This window comes from Hermetia illucens, chromosome 2 (genome assembly GCF_905115235.1).
Source record: "Hermetia illucens chromosome 2, iHerIll2.2.curated.20191125, whole genome shotgun sequence".
Classification (NCBI taxonomy): Eukaryota; Metazoa; Arthropoda; class Insecta; order Diptera; family Stratiomyidae; genus Hermetia; species Hermetia illucens.
Window position 1 is genome coordinate 180261919 of NC_051850.1, and position 24378 is coordinate 180286296.

At 45.5% G+C, this 24378-nt stretch overlaps 1 protein-coding gene across 1 annotated transcript; it reads right to left on the reverse strand.

Annotated features, from left to right (window-relative positions):
* Positions 1 to 403: 403 nt before the first annotated feature.
* On the reverse strand, positions 404 to 24102 carry LOC119649243 (multidrug resistance protein homolog 65-like). Its single transcript, XM_038051309.1, has 14 exons — positions 23671 to 24102; positions 10353 to 10622; positions 10017 to 10262; positions 9787 to 9958; positions 9274 to 9588; positions 8598 to 9054; positions 8438 to 8538; positions 3033 to 3405; positions 2521 to 2977; positions 2195 to 2458; positions 1808 to 2104; positions 1396 to 1750; positions 988 to 1344; positions 404 to 868 (listed from the first exon to the last, which is right to left on the reverse strand). Coding segments are annotated over exons 1-14 (3867 nt in total). The 5' UTR covers positions 23673 to 24102; the 3' UTR covers positions 404 to 667.
* Between the last annotated feature and the right edge of the window lie 276 nt (positions 24103 to 24378).

Genomic DNA, 24378 nt, shown 5'->3' on the forward strand with positions numbered 1-24378 from the left:
CGTGACTGCACACCAATGCACTGCATCACATACAGGGCATTAACACCAAAGCTAATGTGTGGAATTTTTCTCGCGTACGTACCAAAGAAGGTGGAACATGCGCAATGATTTTTTACCAACTTACCATTTCAAGCAAGTAGTCTTATATCTTGCACAAATCAATTTCTGTTCATATTAAAATTTCATACATTTTAAAGATGTTTGGGCAAAGATGTACCTTCTTGTGATAGCAGGTAATGTTTGAAAGAGAAGATTCTAAGATCTGAAGGATTTTAACGGGCTAGAAATATCAATATTGCTATTTTTGTCCTTTTTCCACGATTGAGGGACTCTTTTTAAGTTGGCAATCCACTGCTCGCAACATTAGAGCCAAAAACTGAAAAGAATGGGAATTAAACATGCCTTCCGAGAGCACCAGCTCGTTAGATACTCATATATTTTCATATCATATCCTCCGACGTATTTACTGGCTTTTAGTTTGTTATTTTTGTTGAGCAGGATTCCAACTTAACCTTAACTTCTTAAAATCACCGCAATCTAGCCTTAACAATTCTAAAATTAGTAACCTAAATAAATGCAGTAAAATTGGTGTATGACGAACAGTAATGGAAAAAAACAACGAAATAATACTGTCAAGCTTCAACTATGGAATACTGAATTCACTAATCTATTCGGCTTTTGGCTGTGTCTTATGAAGATGGGCGTAGATTCCTCCCTGAGCCAACAACTGCGAATGGGTACCCTTCTCAACAATTTTCCCTTGATTCACCACACAAATCAAGTCAGCGTTCTGAATACTGGATAAACGATGGGCGATCACAATACAGGTCCTACCGGAACATGCAAATTCCAAAGCGGCTTGAACTACCTGAAAACGGAAAAGGGACGAAATTGAGAAAAATTTTGGAGACGTCAATGGCTATTCTACAATACTATGACCTTTGCGCTGTTTTGGATAAAAGATAAAGGATCTTACAACAAACTGACCTTTTCACTTTGTAAATCCAGCGCAGATGTAGCTTCGTCCAGTAAAAGTATTTTCGGATTTCGAACTAAAGCCCGAGCAATAGCAATTCGTTGCTTCTCACCGCCAGACAACTGGGTACCCTTAGAACCCAAGCGGGTTTCATACCCTAACGGCAGGGACGAAATGAAGTTATGAACGTTTGCCATTTTGGCACAATCCATTATTTCTACTAAAGGCACGTCTCGAAAATTGTCACCATAAGCGATGTTTTCAGCAATTGTCCTTTCGAATAGAACCGGCTCCTGCGAGACAATGCCTAGTTTCTGACGAAGACCTGATAGCGTTAGGTCCTTGCAAATGTCATTTTGACCGATGGTCTGAAACAAGATTTAGCCATATAAAAGATACAATGAAAAAGACAGGCTTACAATTGACCCATGATCAGCTTGGTAGAGTCTCTGAAGCAACTGAATGCAGGTAGACTTTCCACTTCCGGATGGCCCAACAAGTGCAATCGTCTTACCCTCTGGTATTTCTAAACTGAGTCCTTGCAATATTGGAGTGTCCAATCGCGTGGGATATCTAAAATGTAAGTTCGAATAGGTCACATTATGTCCCACATCCTTTTGGCTCGATTTGACAAGATTTGACGTTCGTATCCTAGGAACACGACCAATAATGTGGAACAACCGATGGGCTGCTACCAATGCAGCTGTGAATGCTGGGGCGAATGCCAGAGACTGGCCTAATATCATCGCTCCATACAGCAAAATTTCGGATACTCTAATAATAAAGGTCAATCAAGCGGATGAGCAGCAGTAGTTAAGCCAAGACACTCACTTGATCGCGTCCTGAAAGGGAATCTCGTTTCTGGCAACCAAAGTACCACCATAGCATAAAGCAGCTGCATAGGCGAAAAATGGAAAAGACAGTCCGCATGAATTGACGGTACCTCGAAAACGAAGTTTCTTCTTGATTTGAGATTCAACTTTCAGGATTTCCTTTTTGTACTCAGCTATAACGTTGGCTTCTCTCCTTAAGCTTGCAACAGTTCGAATATTTGTTATAGCCTCGGTTGCAACCGTTGCAGCATGTTCTAGCATCTCCTTCTCCTTTATTGCAGCGGAAGCCATGAACCTGCAGAAATTAAGGATTGTATTATGCTTGGGCTTGAAAATGTTACCCAAATTCTGAGAAAACATGTAAGAAAACACGTGAACTACTTACTTAGCTTCGATGACCACAGATCCTACGATAAAGGGCACTGACGCCAGGCATACCAAAGTCAATTTCCATGAAAAAATAAATGCGGTAACCACACTTACAGTTATATTAGTTAAGGCCTGAAGAATAGCACTCAAAGGATACCCAATCGCACCATTCACATCTGCTGCATCACCTGAAAGTCTTGCCGAAAGCGCCCCAACGCTGTTTCTCTCTTCATCAAACCAAGCAATTTCCTGTGTAATAATTGATCGGAAGGCTTTCACCCTGAGAAATTGGAAAACCTATTTTCCAGATAATGTATGCATTGGAATACCAACAGCGTATACCTAAGCTTCATTGTTAAACATAGCGAAGTCCAGTTAAAGAGGTAAGTCTGTATGAATCCGACAATCGCGGCTACGACACCTATAGAAATACAAATGATACAGAGGAAACCAGTCTCTCGAATCGCAGAATCGTCTTCGACCCTGGCTAAGGCTCCATAGAATTCACCAAACAGGACCGCATATGCAGGAAGGGATACACCGCATATCAAAGCCGCTAATATTCCAAATATCAAATGTGGCCACTGCGGCCTAGCTGCACCCAATATCTTTTTAAACGTCTTGAAGTAATTCCTTTTCGCCTCGTCGATGTCCTCTTCCTCAATCTTCTTTTTAACTGGCAAAAGTGGCAACGAATTCAAGTCAGGACTGTCGCGATTATTAAAGGCTTGCTCGTGGTACTCTTGCAGGTTATTCACATCTGTCTCGAAGGATTTTTGGTATGTGTTGTCTTCGTCCACTGAAAAATTGATTCCTCCAGATGAACCCCATTCCAAAATTAAGTTAATACTCACATAAGGGATCTGCTTTCGGTTTTTCCTCCTTTGTCGCTCTGTTCGCCGCAGTGACCATTTTCGCATATTTTCCATTCAGGGCCATCAACTCACTGTGGGTACCTTCTTCAACTGCTCTTCCGTTCTCAATAAAAACAATCTTATCGGCATTTTTGATGGCCGATAGGCGGTGAGATACGACTATCGTGGTTCGTCCTTTTCGAGCTGCATCGAGGGCATCTTGGACCAATTTTTCTGAGTGGTAGTCAAGAGCTGAAGTCGCTTCATCAAGAAGGAGAATTTTAGGATTTTGAATGAGGGCACGAGCAATAGCAATACGTTGTTTTTGACCCCCCGATACTTGAGAATTTTCACCGAGTACAGTATCATAGCCCTGAAAGATCAATTGTATAAAGGAATATTAGGAAATTGACTGCTTCCGAGATTAACTTCAAATTGAATTGATAAATTAGCAAATCTCGTAAAGGCACCTTCTAAGATGACCTCACCACCGAGAGTTATAATGAAACCTTCGAGTTCGGTCCTAAGACTGTGGAAAATAAAACTGAATAGCAGAGGTAATGACACAAAACCCTAAGCTCTCAACACCAGACAGGACTGTCGAACGTTAACTCACATCATTCCGAGGCATTCTTCAGTCTCTACCGCCATCGCCAAGCTCTTCTATGCCAGGATTGATCGCAATGCGCACGGTCCTTACTGGTAACCCTTGGGATGAAGTGGATCTTTGGCTTAGTGCCCTTAAGATGAATAGTGTCATTGTCAAACGCGTCTCCCCAAAACTGGATTTACTACAGTCCTAGATCTGAAGGATGCACTCTGATAATTTACATTCGATGAGACACTACAGTTCCAGGACGACCTAGCCCTCCAATGCAATGATGGACAAAGTCATCAGCGCACACTTGCGGCATAAAAACACTTATACTTGGAAGATTTACAACTCATCACAGAGACCTTCGCTTAGCATTTACCTGACCTCATTGGAAATCCGAAGGAGCAAATTTTTTCGAGCTGCAAAAACAACAGGCTTGAAAGTTCTGGATTCTAAAAGGAGCTGAAAGCACAGATGATCTGTGCTCACTATCATCTTTTAAATGCAGAAGGCCTGGTTGGAGGGGGATTGCCAAACTTTGGATAGACTATGGTTGGGACTCCACTGGCCTAAAATGGTTTCCCAAGTCGAGAACTTTATTGGTAACCGTCAAACTTACAAGACGTTAAAGGCTCCCAACCATGCATTTCGGTCTCCAATAGGTAAAGCGTAAGCATTTAAAATTTTGCATATCAACCTGATAGGCCCGTACCCCAGGTTGTACCCCGGAAGCATTGGTACAATAATTGTCCTTGATTCTCTCCTAGAGTTTTCATTCGTGAAACCGATCATGCGATTTGTCCCAAGCGTACTGAGAGAATACTCGGAGGAAAGTATTTATTCGGAATTTTAGAGTCAAGAGCATCTGACAACGATCTTCTCAACCCCCATGTTAAGACCGAATTGTGGTCGTTCCAAATGTCTCGCAGAGAATTTAATGGTCCTGATCAAAGCGACTGGGGTACCAATTTTTTGTCTATCAATTGTGCTCTTCGCTCAGTAAGACACGTTTCGATAAGGACTCCGTTTACCATGTAATCTTTTTAAAAGTCTTAGTCATCGATAGGAGTGCTTACGCTCTTTTACGTCGGCTGAACGCCTTATACGACACAAGCCTGGGTCCGTAAAATAAACACAGTATTCCCGGGGCTATGCAGTAAAATGGAAAACTGGCGGAATTAACTATTCGAAACTGCGGTACCAGGCGTCGGTTCAAGGACACTCGACTAGTTTGTAAGTGACATGCAATTGACTGCAAAGGCTCACTTTCATGCATTTAAAGTCAAGCTTATTAGCGTGGATTCGCGTGCTAGAATAGAAAGGATGGATATCTAGATATTTTCAGGAAAAAAGTGCAGTAACCAAAAAACTTCAAGATTCTGCGTAGGCTCAAAATAGACTACACTTTAACCTCTGAAGAGAAGCAAGCACCAAAGCAACAAAGAAGGTCAACCTGTTGATACGCTGCGACGCCAATGCAAGGCATACGCTTCGGGGCAGCTCACAAATCAGCGAGGGAGGTGAGTCATTCTTTCGTTAAAGTAATAAACCTACCGGGGTGTAACAGGGGCAGTACACCAACCTTCCATTTACCCAGTTCGAAGAACTGTCACGGTTGGGAGGATGTCCTGGACATCACCCTACTAACCGACAATGGGATTTTTAGGGTGGAGAACTGGTGACTGTCTGACCAGAGATCCTTCTCAGATCACAGCTGGATACTTTTCAGTTTAGATCTCGTCGCAGAGGTCTCCAAACCCTTCAGAGACCCCATGAGGATTGACTGGAGGAAGTTTACTCAAGTAATTATGAACAAACTCTCCGGTACGCAAACAGACGAACTGGAGTCAAAGGTCCGGGCTCTGGAAAAGGCATTCAATACCGCCTTTAGAGTCTCGTGCAGTATTAATTACAGCAAAAAGAATAGTGGACTTGTGGAATGAAGATCTCTCCAACCTCAGGAAGCTGATCAGGGAAATCTTACACATATGCTACAGGCATAAATATTGGTCGCAATACAAAGACTGCCTGAAGACGTACAAGTCGGCTACAAAGACCGCCAATAGCTAGTCTTGGTTGGACTATTGTCAGAACATCAAAAGCACAAACGAATCCGCTAAGCTAGGTAAGATTCTGTCCAAAAAACCTAGAAGCCAAAAGTCAGAAGGCTCCTGGACGGAACTTTCCGGTAAAACTTTGGACCTGCTGGCTCAGACGCAGTACCCGCTAGCGTGAAGAACTTTGAGTCAAAGCCTTGCTTGACGGGTTGGCGGCCACCCGAGCTATTCGAGGCTATCAAATAGGTAATTATCGAGGATGAGATCGGCTGGACGATAAATGGCTTCTCCGCATATAAACCTCCGGGTCTAAATGTCATAATGCCAGTGATGCTACAGAAGCAACAGGAAAGGGTTACGCCATGGCTTGTTGAGATTTGCCAGATCTCTTTAGGATACGTACTTCAGTCTTGGGAACGTACACGAGTAGTTTTCAAACCGAAAGCGGGAGGCGCGGCAACCAGCCACACCTCATTCGCGTTGAAGACCTTAGAGCGCATCTTGGATATCCACTTAAGGGCAATTATGGAGAGGACGCCTTTCTCTAAGTTCCAGAATGCCTACCTCAAAGGCAAATCCACAGAAACAGCAGTCTTCAACAGTTTTCAATATAGAGGGAGAATTCAACAACGTTAGTACCAACGCCATTAAGGAAACCTTGACCAGTACTAGATTGGAGGGGTATCTTACGCATTGGATTATATCCATGCTAATTACCAGGATAATCCCTCGAATCTGGGAAGCAACCACTTGACCAAAGCTGTGAACAGAGGTACATCCGAGGGTGGCGCTATCTCTCCGGTGCTCTGGTTAATAGTGGTGCACGAGATTTTACGAATATTGGATAGCAGGGGGGAGGGGTGTATGTAGTGGCGTATGCCGGCGTCTTGCTGATGTTAATGTCAGGGATGCTTCCGTCCATTATGAGCGACATCATGGAAGAAGCGTTGCAGAAGGCGTGCCTGTGGACCACAAGATACGGACTCGGTATAAACTCAACCAAAACGGAACTGATGCTATTCACCACCAAGACAAGGGTACCAGAATTGCACCCACCACGACTAAATGAACAAAGATTTTCCTTCCAATTTGAAATATCTGGGTGTAATCCTGGATCAAAAATTAAATTGGAGATTGAACATAGAACTGAGAGTAAAGAAGGCCTGTATAGCCTGCCAGAAAACCTTTGCAAAGAAATGGGGCCTCCGGCCGAGGATGATTCTCTGCATATTCACCGCTGTGGTGCGTCCAATCCTAACGGCACGGCTCTATTGTATGCTAGCAGGTTTTGAGCAAAAAGTACAATAAAACGAAGCTTAATCGGATTCAAAGAACCGCGTGTGCAGGTACTACTGGGGCTCTGCAGTCCTGCCCAGCAAGCGCTCTCAATATCCTCTTGCATCTCCTCCCCATTAGACCTCCACATTGAATACGTTGTGGCGTGCAGTGCCGTCAGACTGCGCGAGTTCGGGAGCTGGGTAGCGAAGCCCTACGGTCACAGCAACATGCTAGACGAAGTACCTCGGGAAAATTGGGCATTCCCCACGGACTATGCCACACGTAAGCTGAACTTCACGAGGAACTCTGTTGTGGACTTTCCAACCAGGGCAGAGTGGAAGACCGGCGACTTTTTACAAGGTTATGACACAGTATTCTTCACTAATTGATCAAAAATGGTCTGTGGAGTCGGTGCGAGGGTTTTCTTGAATATACACAGTGTATTCGAATGGTCTCCCAGGTTTTCCCAGTGTATGCCAAGCGGAAGTACTGGCGATACTGGAAGTCGGTCGGTGGATGGAGCATGATCCGAGCCACAAACGTAACATTGCCAATTCTGACCGACAGCCAAGAAACCTTTAAGGCCATGTACTCAGCAACGACATCTTGCAGGCTGGTGGGGCAGTGGAGGAACGGTCTGAGTAGCACGCTCAAGGTCACACTCCTTTGGGTTCCCGGGCATAAGAACATAGAGGGGAATGAGCGGGCTGACCGATTGGCGAGGCGCGGCTCTGCTCTTGGCAGTCCTTCGGCGGGCATAGTGGGTGTCTTGCTGGCGACTGTCAAAGGCGAAATCTACCTACACTACTTAGCTGCCGCGGGCCTTTGATGGCGAAGGTTCACCACCTGTGTCAAATCAAGGAGGACTTGGTCCGCTTATAACATAACCCGATCACGATAGCTCCTGTGCCAGACGCGCGCAAATGCAAACAAGATTACGGCAGTCTGCATGGGGCACTGGCCCATAGGGGACCATGCCACCAGGCTCGGCATACCGTACAATTCGCATTGGCGAAGCTGCAAAAAAAGGAGGGAGCCTCAGGCACTTCCTCTGCGATTACCCGACTCTAGCTAGAGTCAGGCTACGGGCACTGGGTAAACCATTCTTTGGGGACCTCAGCGATATTTCTAGCTGCATGTGAAAGAGCTGCTTTCCATCGTGAATGCTACAGGCTGGCTCTGAAGATCAGTCACGGTCTTAGGAGCTTGCAGTATCAAAACTGCACATCACAGCGCTAATTAGGCTCCTCTGAGCGGTCACTGACGGCTACCTATCTACCCTATAGATTTGCAGGTTGCTAGTCCAGTGCGCAAGGGGCGGACTCCCCTCGGGCCCGGAGTAGGAGCTAATAGGAGGCCCCCATAATTTTCACCTTAAACGCAGTTTTCAACATTTCCACCCCGGGCTCGGATTTCTCCTCTACGGACCTATATATGTTAATGTTATGCATCTTGAAAAAGTATGAGGTACTCACGTCTGGTAAAGTTGATATAAATTTGTGTGCTCCAGAAGCTTTCGCAGCATCTTCCACTTCCTTTTGTTTGGCACCTGGTTTCCCATACCGAATGTTTTCAGCTTTGAAGTATAAATGTTATGTCATTACACGAGAATTTCCATTTGAGAAAACCTCTTACCTATTGTTGTCGAGAATAGAACCGGCTCCTGGCCAACAATTGCAATATTCGATCTCAACCACCGCAAATTATACTTTCTTATATCCACTCCATCAATGAGTACCTTTCCAAACATCGGATCATAAAACCTTTGCAAAAGTTGGATGCATGATGACTTCCCACATCCAGAATTTCCTACTAAGGCCACAGTCTGTCCGCTTTCGACTTTTATGTTCAAACCTCGATGGACAATTACGTCATCCCGCGAAGGATATGAGAAGAAAATATCCTGAAACTCGATGTCACCTTTGATACCGCCTGGTAGAATTTCACCCTCTTTCGACAGTGGATCGATTTTCGATACCGCATCAATCACTGCAAAAATAGTGGTAGCCGAACTCCGAGCCTTTGCAAACGCTTCTAAGATCGGGGACAGTCTTGCTATGTTGTCTGTTCCCACGAAAATAGCGAAAAATACCTGAAAGATGATTTGAAGTTCGTATTGAAAATTTATGTGGTACAGAAGAGGATTCCAAGATAAAATTTATTGGAAATAAGGAATTCTGTCCACAGTCATCGGCTAAGCCTTTCTATAACTTACTTCCTAGTACAGATATGCACTATATAACATTTAAGGAAGTTACGAACAGAAGAGAAATGAATGCTGAATGATTTACAAAAAAGTTTGAAAACGTACTATTGTCAGGACTCCAGGATTATATTCTCGATATTCCTTGCCACGTCCCTCCAGCACCAAATGCACTCCGTACCAGAAAGCACCAGCACAAGAAACGAACAACAAACTCCGCATCACACCTTCACCGACGCCAGTAAAGATTCCTTTCCGCTTGCCCGAGCGTAAAGCTGGTTGCAAGGAATTTTCATATCGTTCGCCTTCCTTGTTCTCGCCATTGAACGCAATCACCGTGCGAATTGCACTGAACACCTCCTCAGCTATTTGTCCAGCTACCGAGTAAGACTGCATCTCTTTGGTAGTCAACTTGCCTTGGTACTATCATCGGGACCGGGAAAATAAATAGCAACCATTATTGAGAAATTTATTGATAAATACAAACATGTGTGGCAATCGAAAAGGATTTAAAGGAAATACCCCAGTTGTTGGTAAAAGGAATTCCGAGCTTAAGTTCTTTAACGAAAATCTACCCATACAAGTGGTATCTGCGCTATTGAAAATGAAAACTCGTCTTACCTTCGCTATTATGATATTTACGACAATCACAATTGGTAGATATACACTAACAGCCAAAGTTAGCTTCCACCCGTAGATCATCGAGACTACGAACGTTGTAACGAATCCAACGGTGTAATACAGAAAATGACTTACTTTCTCCGAGATTCCGTCCCGGATTTTCTCAATATCACTAGAAATTTGAATGGGGTGGGTGACAAAATTTATTTGAAAAAAACAAAAATATCTACTCCGTAATTCGCACTGCAAAATTTTGGTCCGTTGTGATGTCATGCCAGCCAATATCCTGGGTGACGATGGCTTGGAAGAAATGAGTTCGTATCCTTGTGATCTGCCTCAGAGCCGCAAAATTGAACAGATCGATCGATACTGATCCAGAGATAAAAAGAATAAACGAACTAAGAGCCATCAGGCCCCCATAGGCCACCGAGTCATTGTAAATCTCCTGGGCGTTCTCTTCAGCTGACGCATTTGTCCTGGAATAATTTCATGCAGATATTACAATTGAAGCTTAGGATACCACTTTATTACACATTTGAGGAGTAAAAGGGGTATAAACTACCTACAATATTTTTCCACCACCAAATAATGGCAGAATATCCGTTTTTGTACTCGTTCCAATCCCGTATGTTCGATCAACCAGCAAAGAACAGAATTCGCCATACACAATTATCACACATGGCATTGCCAAAGTTTTTATCACGGCACATAAAAAGGCAATGAAAATCAGGAAAAGTTCCAATGGAGTGGCGAAGCGAAATATTTGAAAGTAGCTGATTTCCTTCGTTTTAATATGCTTGGGTTTGCTTTTCGGGATCGGCTCATAGTCATCATGCCTGGAAAATGAATAAAACTGCGATTATTTGTTTGAACGATAGAAAACTACCTTAGACCGTCTTTTTTAATTATATCATTCTATATTCAATTGTCTCTAAATGTTTTTCATAACCTCTTTCGAGGGACTTACTTCCTCGCATAAATAGCACCAAAATCAAATACCGGAAAAATTCATCTGAGACCTACCTACCTTTTTTATACCACCGAATAAAACCGCAACCCCAGGCAAAGCCAACGTCAAATAGATGGTATCAATCGCCAGAAAAATATGGAAACATCAGCTCTTTCCAACTATCAGCAATTCAAATGGGTAGGTGATGTATGTAACACTCACTTGAAAGTGTAATATCATCGAACGTGGTCCAAACATCACATCATTCAACATCACAATATCCCCTTATCATCACCAGCAGGGAACGATGACATTACTCTTGTGATACCTAATGTTTGTAATGTCCATGCCGGTAGGATATCACATTACAAGACATCACTAAATATCACCGATTAATACTGCAATGTATCATTCGATGCATCACACCGTTCTTCCTAGCCTAAGTGGTGGCTTGATCACCTGTTCACTTGACTAGTTTTGGCCTAGAAAAATTATTTTAAGTTTGCATGTGATAAGCTTGAATCATAGGGATTTCCAAGTGATAATACTCGTTTGCAAGGATCGTGATTCCCTGTTCATTTCATATGAAAATCTTACTGCCTATAAAATTTTTTTGCTTTTTTTTCTTCTCTTACGTGGAAGGTTCTTCCTTCATTCATTAATTTTCAATATCACTTTTCTCTGAAAGTGATGTGATATCACATCACTTACTAAGGCGATATTTGATGCATTCTTCAAAGAAATCTCAAAGAAAGATCATTGCGAGATTTGACTTTGTTGAATGGCTACATCTGGATAGGATATCGTACGACTCCCTGTTGTGCCTGGTTGTTCAACCTGATTCCCCTTATGGGATCAAGTATGCGTCGCAGGAATCGGGACCCATCAGGGGAACAGTTTCGAAGGGTATTGCAAGCCTTGACAAATATTCCCCCATTCCCCTTTCCCACCTTAACGAAATTGTGCCAGTGGGCGCGTGGGTGTAGCTTTCGCAAAAATGTTATTTTCTGGAAAGGCACAAACACTCGAGTTCCACATCTCATGACTGAATGGACAAATACCGTCTCTCTTCCAATATAAAGTATCTTGACATGATCCTCGATGGGAAGTTAATCTGCAGACTAAACTAAAAACTGCAGACTAAGAAACCTGACATAACTCTCCACGCTTTTAAAAATTCATTTGTGAAAAAATTGGAAATAGGAAAATAGGATTGGAGAAGGAACTATTCGAGTGAAACACGATCTTGCCAAGAACACCAATAACGAATATAATGAGTTAAAAGGAGATCGCTGCCCGACTAAGGTCTCTACACATACCGCATTTCTCCAAGAGGGACGACCACAAGAGGTACTCCGAAACCAAGAAATTGACCCATTCAAGAGAAGTCAAGTCCTCCAATTCTTCGATCTCTACCAATTCCGAAGACAGCAAAACATAAAAAGCTGGAAAGCACGTTAAACGCACGTCAAATTCGAGGGAAGGTGCGTTTAGAAGAAGTAATCCAGCCAAGACTCACAGAGACCAAAACCCTGACCCGGAGGAATTACCTTTCAAGCAGCTAGGAGTAAACATAATTGAGCTATACAAGTTCACCGAGAATAAGCACAAAGTGCACCAAGCTATTAAAAACATGGTGAGAGCCATTAGGATCCCTTGTAATAGGACGCAGGAAGAGGAAAGAGGGGCCAATGAAAGTCATTCCAACAATCATAGGCGACCCAAGTGATACCGAACCTGCAACCTGCCTACAAAGAAAAGAGTCCGGTGGGAAGACGGTGATCGTCTACGGGAGAGGAAGAGGAAGAAAGAACACTAAGAGTTCCGAAGAACGGAACTAAAAGCACGGAAAGTAAAAAACCTATTCCCCCAGTGCGAACGTCAGCAATCGAAGTGAAACCTAAGGGGAACCAAAATGGTGGATGGGTGAGGGTCGATAATAAAAAGGTAAAAAAGAAAGCAAACGTGCAAATTCATCCAGAGGCAATTGTTATCTTCACTAAGGGAACGAAAAGATCTGGGTGGAGATATCAGGAGGATGCGAAGGACCCAGAAAGACGATGTTTGAGCTGAAAACATTCAGCTTGGGCAAAACCGAAACCTTTCGCACCCAAGTAAAGAACTCGCTTGGGAAGAATGTCACAGTTCGGACCCAAAAACATGACACCGACATACACTACAAGGACTGACGAAGTGACATCCAAATAAGAAATATGCTCTGCATTGAACAATTCAAGTTGGAGGAACAAGAACGGTGACAATGCGATTACCAATAGGGCAGCGCAGAAATTATTATCCGCCGGGAAGGTTCGAATCCGATGGGTTGTCTGCAGCCTGGTTTCACTAAAGGGGCGCTTCAAGTGCCTCGTGTTTGGACATTCCGCGAAGGCATGCACCAACAAGTAGTGATCGATCCGATGGATGCAGAAGGTGTGGGAAGAAACGAACACATTGCCAAGGAGTGTAATAGGGACCCCCAATGCCTATTCTTCTTTTCCTTCCATTTTTTTCAGCCTTTGTCCCGATCGCAAGCGAGGTCGCTTTTAAATCCCCATCCAGCGTATCAAGCCACCGTTGTTTCGGCCGGCCTTTTGATCGACTTCGATGTTCAGACCAAATGGAATCAATTGCACCAATTGCAAGTGAGTTCTCGTTAGCGCGATTTATGTGACCATAACATGGAAGACGCCCCTCTCGCAATTTTTCCACAATCGGTGCAACTCCATATCGATCGCGGGTATCCTCATTTCGGATATCGCCAAAGCGCATCATGCCACTAGTCTAACGCAGCATATTCGCCTCTATTACCACAAGACGAAGGAAAAGAACGAAGGGATAACCGGCTTATTGCCACAAGTGGCAAATACCCAGGATTCAGGAAGGCGTTGACTGCAATGAAAAAAATTAGGTTTATTCAAATAAACCTCAATCAGTGCAGGGTCACTCAGGACTTACTTGAGCAGACCACGTTCGAATCTCAAATGGAATTTGCCATCATAAGTAAACCCTACACATTATCTTGTTCTCGATGGAAGAGGACGAAGTCCAAAGGCGATTGTTGGTGACTTCAACGCTTGACCACTTCATTGAGAAAGCAAGGAGAGTAGCGCAAGAGGCTGAAGTCTATTACAGGTTTTTGCGCAATAGGATTTAGTTTTGGCCAATGATGGTGATGCAAGCACTTCCGGGGTCTTCCTTAATCGTAGTCCTGGTACGTGGTATGTCCTGACACGTTACCGAGGACTATACCAACCGCGATCACCTGGCAATCATCTTTGAACTGAGAAGGGAACCACACAGCTAGGGAAACAGGATACCTAAAGCCGAAAACGGCATCAGCCCGGTCTGCAAAACCATTGGGCGAGGGGAGCTTCTTAGTAGTGGAATAGCGAATTGACCAGCTTTTCACTGAACCAGACGAGCGGCTCAAGGGGGCGGAAGGTAGGAGCGATCAGAGACAAAAAGAGCATGTTTACAATAACCTCAATTTGTTATCCAGCAGAGCAAGACGGAATGTTTTAAGGACCTCGGCCCGAAAGTGGATGTAAATCAGTGGGGTGCGCCTATAGAATTGTAATGGGACGGTTGAGAAGCCGGTTTTCCCTCCAGATCACATGCCCTACTCTCTTGTTGGAAATCATCCAGTCGTTACTCTCCCAGCAAGCAAGGGCACTGAGACATTTCAGAAATCTCTGAATGTGACGGTAATTCCAACAGTAACCGCGGACGAGCTGTTGGAGGTTTGTAGCAGAATAGGTGACAACAAAGCTCCGGGCCTGGAGGGCAAAGCGAACAAAGTCCTTAAGCTAGCCCAAAATACATACCGGATATGTTCGCTGAATTGTTTGAAGCGTGTATACCCGATGGGATATTCCCTACAGCATGGAAGCCGAAGCTGGTACTACTGCCTAAGGCTAGGAAACCTCCATGTAAGTTAACCTCCTACAGGCCTAAATGTCTTTTGGACTGTGTGGGGAAAATGCAGTGCAGTTAAGGGTTGGCTAGAGAGTTCTGGTATGGCGCTTGCAGAAAAATAAACGGAAGCGGTCCTCATTACCAAGCACCGTAAAGGAAATTATGCCCGTATTTAAATTGGGAATCATATCATCACTTCCAATCCGGCCACCAAACACTGACGAGTGATGACAGACGCAGCTCAGTTATAAGCAATATGTGCAGAAAATTGCGGGAAAGTCTGCAATGCAAGTATATGGGATTACCTCGGTATGCTTTCAGGTTACTTATAGCTAGGGTAGTGAGCCCGATCTGCTGCCATTGTAAGCCACATTTAATGTTTACAAACTGAGTGAATAGAATAGAAGAATAGCTCTAAGAGAGTGATCCGCCTTCACGTTTGTCTCAGATGATACTGCGTTCGTCATCTCAGGAATGATATACGACATCAGGTCCATTTCTCCTTTATCGCAGACGAAGAATGCCGAAAGGGAGACATCTACAAATAGATGACAAGAGCGTTGAGCTGCCGTTAAGTAGTGGTTGGAGACCTTCATGGAGGTGTGGTTAGACCAGCCTAATAAAGCAGGTGCCTCTACGGAAAGAGCTGCCCATGTGGCGCGTCCATGCCGAGGAGGTGCTCATTCGCCAGTAGAAGACAAAACTACTGGTGGAATGCTGAACTGGCCAGCCTTTGATCAGCCTGTCACCGAGCCAGAAGAGCGGCTCAAAGAGCGGTAGGCAGAATCGACCAAGGGTAAAAAAAACGCGCGTATAAGGAAGCCCGCAAAACCCTCAAGAGCTCGCCATCCAACGGAGCGAGAAGGAATGCTTTAAGGAGCTCTGTTTAGAAGCGGACGTAAACCCGTGGGGAAGCGCCTATAGAATCGTGATGGGGCGATTCAAAGTCCGGTCATCTCCGCAGATCACGTGCCCTTCACTCTTGTTAAAAATTATCCAGGGGTTATTCCCTCAGCAAAAGGAGGGCATAGACATATTCCAGCGACCTCTGAACGACACGGCAATACCGCCAGTCACCAGTGACGAGCTACTGGAGATATGCGCTAGGATAGGAGATAACAAAGCTCCGGGTCTAGATGGCGTACCGAATAAGGCCCTTAAGTTTGCCGTGAAATCCAGACCGGATATGTTCGCTTAATTGTTCGAAGCGTCCATGTCCGAGGGAATATTTCCTGCATCATGGAAACGACAGAAGTTGGTGCTACTTCCTAAGACTGGCAAACCTCCAGGTGAGCCAACCTCCTACAGACCTATTGGTCTTTTGGACACTGTGGGCAAAATGCTAGAGCGAGTAATAATGTTGAGAGCCAGGGAGGTCTCTCAGATAGGCAGTATGGGTTCCGTGAAGCCAGATCAACCATTGATGCCATCAAAATGGTTACTGGCTTGGCCGAAGATGCAATCCACGGAAAGGGCAGTACTAGCAAATATTGCATTCAATTCGAGAATTGCGAGAGATGCATTCAATTCGGCCAATTGGAACCTAATACGGGAATCTCTGGCGAAGATTGGTATTCCCGCTTATCTTGCAGCTATCGTCGATAGTTACTTAACTGAAAGGAGGCTCTAGTATGACACCGGTGATGGACCCCAGGAGTACGTTGTTTCCGCGGGTGTCCCACAGGGCTCCGTATTGGGCCCACTACTGTGGAACATCATGTACAACGATGTACTTAATCTTCCCCTTCCGGAGGAAGCCACAGTGATGGGTTACGCTGACGACATAGCCCTCTTGTTGTCGCAAAGCATCTCGAAGATGCTGAATTATACTCAAGTGAGGCAATCAGTGCTGTCAAATGCTGGTAAGAGAGCTCTGGTCTGACGCTTGCGGAAGAAAAAACAGAAGCGGTCCTTATCACGAAAAGAGAGAGCCTATGTTAGAATCGGAAATCATATCATCACTTCCAAGCCGACCATCAAATACTTGGGGGTGGTGATAGACAGGAAGCTCAACTATAGGCAACACGTACAGTATATTTGTGATAAATCATCCACTGCTGATATGGCCCTGGCGAGGTTGATGCCGAACGTGGGAGGGCCACGGCATACCTCTACGTTGCATATAGCCAGGGTGGTGACCTCAATTATGCTCTATGCGACCCCAATTTGGAGCGAGGCGTTGCGGATGTCAGTTAACACTAGCAAACTGAATGCAGTCTACAGGAGGACAGTTCTGAGGGTATGCTCTGCCTTCAGGACTATCTCAGATGATGCAGAGATGATGTGTGGGGTTGCCAAATCTCCCATCAGGCGCGTCCCTTCGTGCGGATAAGGGAACGCTCGGCGAATGTGTCATGGCCATGCACATGCACGCATCTGGAGATGTGCGTGTATTGGCATGTTTATGCGCAGGCCGGGTAGGTGGGAAGTAAACGCCCACCCGTGGATAAAAATTGGCTATGGGAAGGATACCCAGAAATAAAACCATACATGGAGGAGCAGAAGAAGAATGAAGTTACGGTGCAGGGCTTCGGAAACCCAGTGCCGGCGGTTTTTGGGAGTGAGCAAGCGGGCTCCCGCCGTCGATATCCAACGACCGCAGTGCCTCACTAGTGGGAACCTTGGCTACTGTGGCATCTAATGTTACAAGCGTACGGGATGAACTTGAACGGGCTCCAGTGATGGATCCGTTCAGAAGGAGCTCGATTTTTCGCAGATCCCCTTCCACACGGGCACAAGCCCCCACGATCGCTACCCCCAGTGGGAAGCGTATAGCGGGAGTCTTCGATGAGGAAGAATCACTGACGCCGATTCACCCGAGCGATGTTTTGGGCAATGATCAGTCTGGAGCTGCCTTTACTGCCCTCGGTAAAAATATCATGGAGCTGTGTGAGTTTATAAAGGAGCGCAGGAACATTCACCAAAATATAAGGGCCATGATAAGAGGCATCCGTTTGACGTACGGCAAGGCCCAGGATGAACGAGTAGGGAAGTCGCCAATTGGAAAAGTGAACCAGGCAACTCAAGTAACGCCGGTTCAAAACACAAAAGGGGAGAAACCGGGGAAGAGGCTGCGCGAGAAGCTGAGTGACTCAACAGGCCAGCAAACCCCGAAAAGAAAAAAGGACCCGACTCCCAAAAAGGCGGAGTTCATGAAAAGTACGTCTGAAGCTACCAGGGAAAATACTGCAGTGGCTACCTCGAGAAAAGGGATCGAGCCTTCAAAGGCGGATGCGGAAGCTTGGAGGAAGGTAGAACCACGGAAAAGAAATTATCGGAGGAAGATTAGACCGGAGGTGATTTTCATTTCCAAACGAGGCGAAGGGTCATACGCCGACATCCTCAGGAAAGTGAAGGCAGACCCCGAACTCATCAATTTGGGAGACAACGTCAGCCATATTAGACGGTCGCAGAAGGGAGATCTTATGTTGGAACTTAAGAAATCCAAGGATGTAACCGCGGACAAATTCTTAAGCCAAATCGGGAAGACTTTAGGGCAGGAAGCCGACATAAGAGCTAGCAGGGCGGAGATCACTATAATCTGCAAAGATATAGACGAAATCACGACGAAGGAGGAGGTTCGCGAAGCGTTGGAGAAACAGTTCGATCTTGCCGGACTACAAGAGTCAGTGGTGAAAACGCTAAGGAAAGCGTATGGGGGAACACAAACCGCCATCATCAGCCTACCAGTGGAGAACGCACTCAAACTGTTAGCAGCAGGGAGAGTGAGAATAGGCTAGGTTATGTGTCGCCTTAGGGAACAGGTGGGCGTTAAAACGGTGCTTTAGATGTCTTGGCTTTGGTCACATTGCGAATTCATGCACTAACGCAAATGACAGGTCAAAGCAATGTAGGAGATGCGGAGTGGAAGGCCACATCAGCAAGGACTGCGGAGCTGACCCAAATTGTCTACTTTGCAAAGGAAAGGAGGGTGTGGACCATCGGCACATTGCAGGCAGCAGCAGGTGCCCGGAATACAGGAGAGCCCTTAGCACAAATCGCAGATGAGGTTGATACAAATCAACCTCAACCACTGCAAGGCGGCGCAGGATCTACTCGCGCAAACCATCCGCGAGAAAAACATCGATGTGGCCATACTAAGTGAACCATACCGAAACCGCGGTGGTAGCGTTTGGGTCAAAGACCAAACGGGCCAAGCAGCGCTGTGGACTTGTGGAGAACAAGTCTTCCAGGAAATAATGGAGCACCCGGAGGAGGGCTTCATCAGAGCGAAGATGAAGGGCATCCACATCTACAGCTGCTATGCTCCACCCAGCGTTACACTCGTCGAGTATGAGCGGATGCTTGCTGCTCTTGTTTTGGATGCAAGAGGACGTTGGCCGATCATAATAGGAGGCGATTTCAATGCGTGGGCTCTTGAATGGGGCAGCCGGATAACTAATGTCAGGGGACGTGTTCTCCTCGAAGCATTCGCGGAGCTGGACGTGGTACTGGCGAATGTTGGGTCTTCGTACACTTTCCGGGGAAGGGGCCTGGGGTCTATAGTGGACCTGACATACGTGAGTGCCACTTTAGCCAGTAGAATCGCTTGGCATGTCAGTGAGGACTATACTCACAGCGACCACCAGGCAATCTGCATAGAGATCAAGGGCGGATCGAGCTCGAAAAAGAGTTTTCGCAAAATGCCGGGTGGTGTGCTTGGCTGGACAGTGAAAGCGTTCGAGGGGGACACGTTTTCCGCGGTGCTCAAATCCGACATATCCCTGAATGGTACGGCTGGAGAGAAAGCCACCCAGATCACTCGATGGGTGACGGAAGCATGCGATGCTACTATGCCCAGAAGGCGATTGCTCCCCAGTAAGCAACCCAACTACTGGTGGAACAACGAAATCGCAAGTTTGCGAACCGCATGTTTTCGGGCAAGGAGGCTTTGCCAGAGGCTCAGGGGAAAACCCGGTGGCGACGGTCGAGAGGAGGCACACAAGCAATTGCGTGGCCGCCTAAAGGAAGCCATTCGGAGGAGCAAAAAGAACTGCTTCAAACAGCTGTGCGACCATGCCGACATAAACCCTTGGGGCGAGGCTTATAGAGTGGTGATGAAAAGGCTGCGGAAATCACCCCAGGTGACCTGTCCGCGCCTCCTGAAGCAGATTGTTACCACTCTGTTCCCTCACCACGAAAATAGGGGAAGGCAAATTTTTGTCCAGCCAAATGACGGCATAAGACCGCCTGTAACTGTGGAGGAACTGCGGGAAATATGTGGTAGGTTCGGTGACAACAAGGCCCCAGGTTTGGATGGTATCCCCAACCGAGCTTTGAAACTGGCAGTGAAGACTAGGCCCGACCTTTTCGCCAACACCTTCGAGGCGTGCCTAAAAGAAGGAATATTCCTTGCCCAGTAAAAAAAGCAAAAGTTGGTGTTGCTTCCGAAGCCTGGCAAGCAACCTGGAAACCCAGCGTCCTATCGTCCTATCTGCCTGTTGGATACAATGGGGAAGATGATGGAGAGAGTCATCTACAACAGACTCCTGCCCATCGTCGAAGCCAGCAATGGTTTGTCGGAACGCCAGTTTGGTTTCCGACGTGCCCACTCTACGGTGGACGCAATTGGCATGGTGGTAAACCTGGCAAAAGGTGTACTGATTTCTGGCGGCTGCTGTGCCGTGGTGGCGTTGGATGTCAAAAACGCATTCAACTCGGCCAACTGGAATAGAATTAAACGGGCGTTGGCTGACATAGGTGTCCCCGGATACTTAGCGAATTTGGTGGAAGACTACCTCTCAGAGAGGACTCTTTGGTACGGGACGGATGAGGGCCCCAAAGAGTACATTGTCACAGCCGGGGTACCACAGGGATCGGTACTTGGTCCCCTGTTGTGGAATATCATGTATAATGGGGTGCTTGCTCTTCCCGTCCCAGAGGGGACTACGATTGTCGGCTTTGCTGATGATCTAGCTGTGGTTGTTGCAGCAAAACACCCAGAAGATGTGGAGGTTTACGCAACGGAAACAGTGAGAGCGGTAAAGTCCTGGCTAGAAAAAACCGGGCTGACCTTGGCGGACGCGAAAACGGAAGCGGTCTTGATAACGAAACGCAGGAAAAATAACACTGTAAAAGTGGAGGTCGGTGGACATACGGTCGTATCAAAGCCGGCTATCAAATACCTGGGGGTAATAATTGACACCAAATTGAGTTTTAGGGAGCACCTAGGGTATGCATGCCAAAAGGCAGCCAGTGCCACCACGGCACTTGCAAAAATGTTGCCAAATATTGGCGGGCCGAAACATTGCCGGAGGTTGGTGCTAGCCGGAGTGGTGCGCTCCATCCTGCTCTACTCGTCGCCTGTGTGGGCAGAGGCGCTTGCAAACTCTCAGAGACGGAAGCAGGTGAACTCGGTTTACCGGCGGATGGCTTTGAGGGTTTGCAGTGCTTTTAGAACCACATCAGATGAGGCAGTATTGGTGGTGGCAGGCATGATCCCGGTTGCCATTCTGGCCAAAGAAATGAGTGTCCTGTACAATGCAAGACATATGGAGGGGCATGCACAGCGTAGAAATGCGGCAAGGTCAGAGTCGCTTGATCTCTGGCAACGCAGATGGGACGAGTCTGCGAAAGGTCGGTGGACGCACAGGCTCATTCCCAACATTAGGGTGTGGCTTGAGCGAAAACATGGGGATACCAACTACCACATTACCCAGTTCCTCACGGGACACGGTGGTTGCTACAGGCAGTATCTGCACCGCTTTGGGTTGGATGATTCTCCGAATTGTCCCAGATGCGATGGCATACCGGAGGATCCAGAGCATATGATGTTTCACTGCTCACAATTTGCGATGGAGAGAAGGAGCTTAAACCAGGTGCTGGGCAGGAGCGGGACCCCGGAGAGCTTGGTTACTGAGATGCTGGAGTCCGAGGAGAAGTGGCTTGCGGTTGGCTCCGCAATCATCCAAATGCAGGAGGAGTTGCAGAAGGAACAAAGAAGGAGGAAAGCTGCAAATAGGAGAAGGATGAGTGCCTAAGGGCAAACCTACCCCGCGAAGTAATACCTCAATGGTGGTCCCGCGGGGCTGGGGCTGGAGAGACCGGGGGTGGTTTTTAGTGGGTGTGAATCCCACACGCGCCCGCTGTAATTCCGCCGTTCAGGCGGCGGAGCTGTGGCGGACATGTCTTTCTATAATTTCCACCCCCGTGTACGCACAAAAAACGCGGTGGGAACGATCGGGAAAGGGTCAGGCTCATTCCTGCCATCAAGGAGTGGTTGGAGAGACGACACGGTGAGATTAATTATAATCTCACCCAGTTTCTCACGGGACATGGAGGATATCTCCAATACCTTCACAGGTTTAAATTGGAGACCTAACCCGACTGTCCAAATTGTGATTGAGTCCCAGAGGACGCAGAGCATGTATTCTTCCACTGTCCGAGATTTGTGGAAGAAAGGAGGAATCTAGAGGAGACTCTAGGAGAGGTGCTGGTACCAGAAAATCTGGTGCCGAAAATACTAGCCCATCAAGAGGATTGGGACGCGGTCAACTCCATGATCGCACCTATTCAAGATAAATTGCGAAAGGCAGAGGAAGGGAGAAAAGCGCGGTCACATGCGCCGCGTATAGAAGAAATGGGATTAAACAAGATTGAGCTGACCCCGCCCCGTGATGTAATACTTTAAGGTGGTTCCGCCGGGCAGGGAGGGAGTCGCGGGTGGTTTTAGTGGGTAAAAACCCCACACGCTGGTGTGTCCATACCAGTGTCTTTTGAAGATTTCCACCTCCTCAAAAAAACAAAAAACAAAAAGACAGACAGACAGACAGACAGACAAACAGACATTGAACCGATTTTAATAAGGTTTTGTTTTGCAAATTGTTGTCAGGCAACTTGCACTGAAGAAAGGAACAAGGTACTCCCGAAATACTAGTATTTGCGATATAGAAAACTTTACTGGCTACAGAATCGGAACCTGCAATTAAATTTATTTACTTTATTCACCAGAAATACCGGAAATACACATTAGAATTAAACAATTGTTACCACGTATTGAAATAAAATGAGAAGAATGACCTAATAGACATGGGAGAGTGATTTCATTCCGAAACAATGTTGGAAACTTTCCGATTGTGTTGTAGATAGTACAGGCGGACAGCAAGAATAAAAAGAATCTTTGCGAGGTGAAAAATGAATCTAAACTTTATCACTGATCTGACATAAAGTGTTAAAAAGCTTAAACGGAAAAAATGGGGCAAAAACTGAAAATTGAACTCAATGCAAAATCATTACAAGCTCTGCATGCGTGGGATTCCACAGTTCACATAGTTTGACCTGAAAGTCTGTGACCCATCTCATGACCTGAACAAGACACACCAATTAGATATTTGATTAAGTTTCATAAAGATCAAGGTTGGAGGACTGACCCCATAACCAGATGCAGATTTTTTACAGACGGATCTGTTTCAAAAAATGTTTTTCATTTTACTAAAAATTTACAAAAAAAACAAAAACAGTTTTCACTCGGGGTTTCACTCAGATGAGTTTTCTTGATACTAGATAAGATCGTCTATCTAAAAATTTGAATGAAAATTTGATTATTTTCAGTTTTTTTTAAAGATCCTTTTAGACTGGAATTTTTCTTTTTCACTTGGGACAGCTTTTAGGAGCCCACAGTCTTGAAACCCAGAATTTTACAGAAGAAAAACCAATTTGGGCTTAGTTACCAAAAGCATCCAATAAAGTACAAAAAAAAGCTCAGGAAAAGATAGAAGTATCTATTTCATATGACCAAATGGCTGTGTGGTAACTTTTCAAGGATCTTTATACCGGGTCATACCGACTTAATATAGGCTGTTCCTGCCTTGATGTCAATGGAAAAATTAGTGGAAAAATTTCACATAATCAGGTCGCACTTACTGAAAACACCATAGACGGTTAGAGTTATTCAATAAACACTAAATTTGCATATTCCAACATATTAGCTTCGTTCTAGTTCTAAAACACTCATTTAAAGGCATTGAAGTTGGAAGTGTTAGTTTCCACGCTTTTCACACAATAAACGATTATTTGCTTACATTTCTAACTCTCACAAGGGCTTAAATTGCTCCAGCAACTAATATCACTCAGCACTTGACTGATTCTCCCAGCACTTTTCCACCGATATCTGCAAAGCTCTTACTCCACTATTCGATCTCGGCGCTTCCCTGAAACGGACTAGACTGGGACTGGCGAACACCAATTCTAATATCAAAACCGTTGAAATAATATCCATCATAAATTCATGAATAGTTTAATTGATCGATTGATTGCAAATTTGAAAATTGAACTCTTGCTCGCATCGTTGGGGATAGTGGGTCACTTGAACCCCCTCCAGGGTGAGTGTGTGGTAGGGTTAACAATTAATCGAAATTGATTGAACTATCACGTGATCATGCTCGGTCTAGGTATCTCCTGGTGACAATACGTGATGTTGATCGTTTCGAGTGATGCGGAAAATTCTATGAGAAGCTCTCTTGGTTGGGGCTGAAAAATTTCCAGCAGAACCCTCGTAGAAGAAGCGATTGTTTGCGAAATTTCTCGCATGTCGGTATGAATGGGTTGTAAACAATAATGTAACCATTTATTATATTCAGTGACATTAACTTCAAGCGGAAAATATGTGATTGCACTCGCATGCACAATTAGAACGATCACGACAAAAAGTGCATAATTTGCAATATTGTTGCTTTTTAGGTGAGTCTTTTCATAGAGAACCGCAAGGGTAGGCATTTTCACGTGAAGAG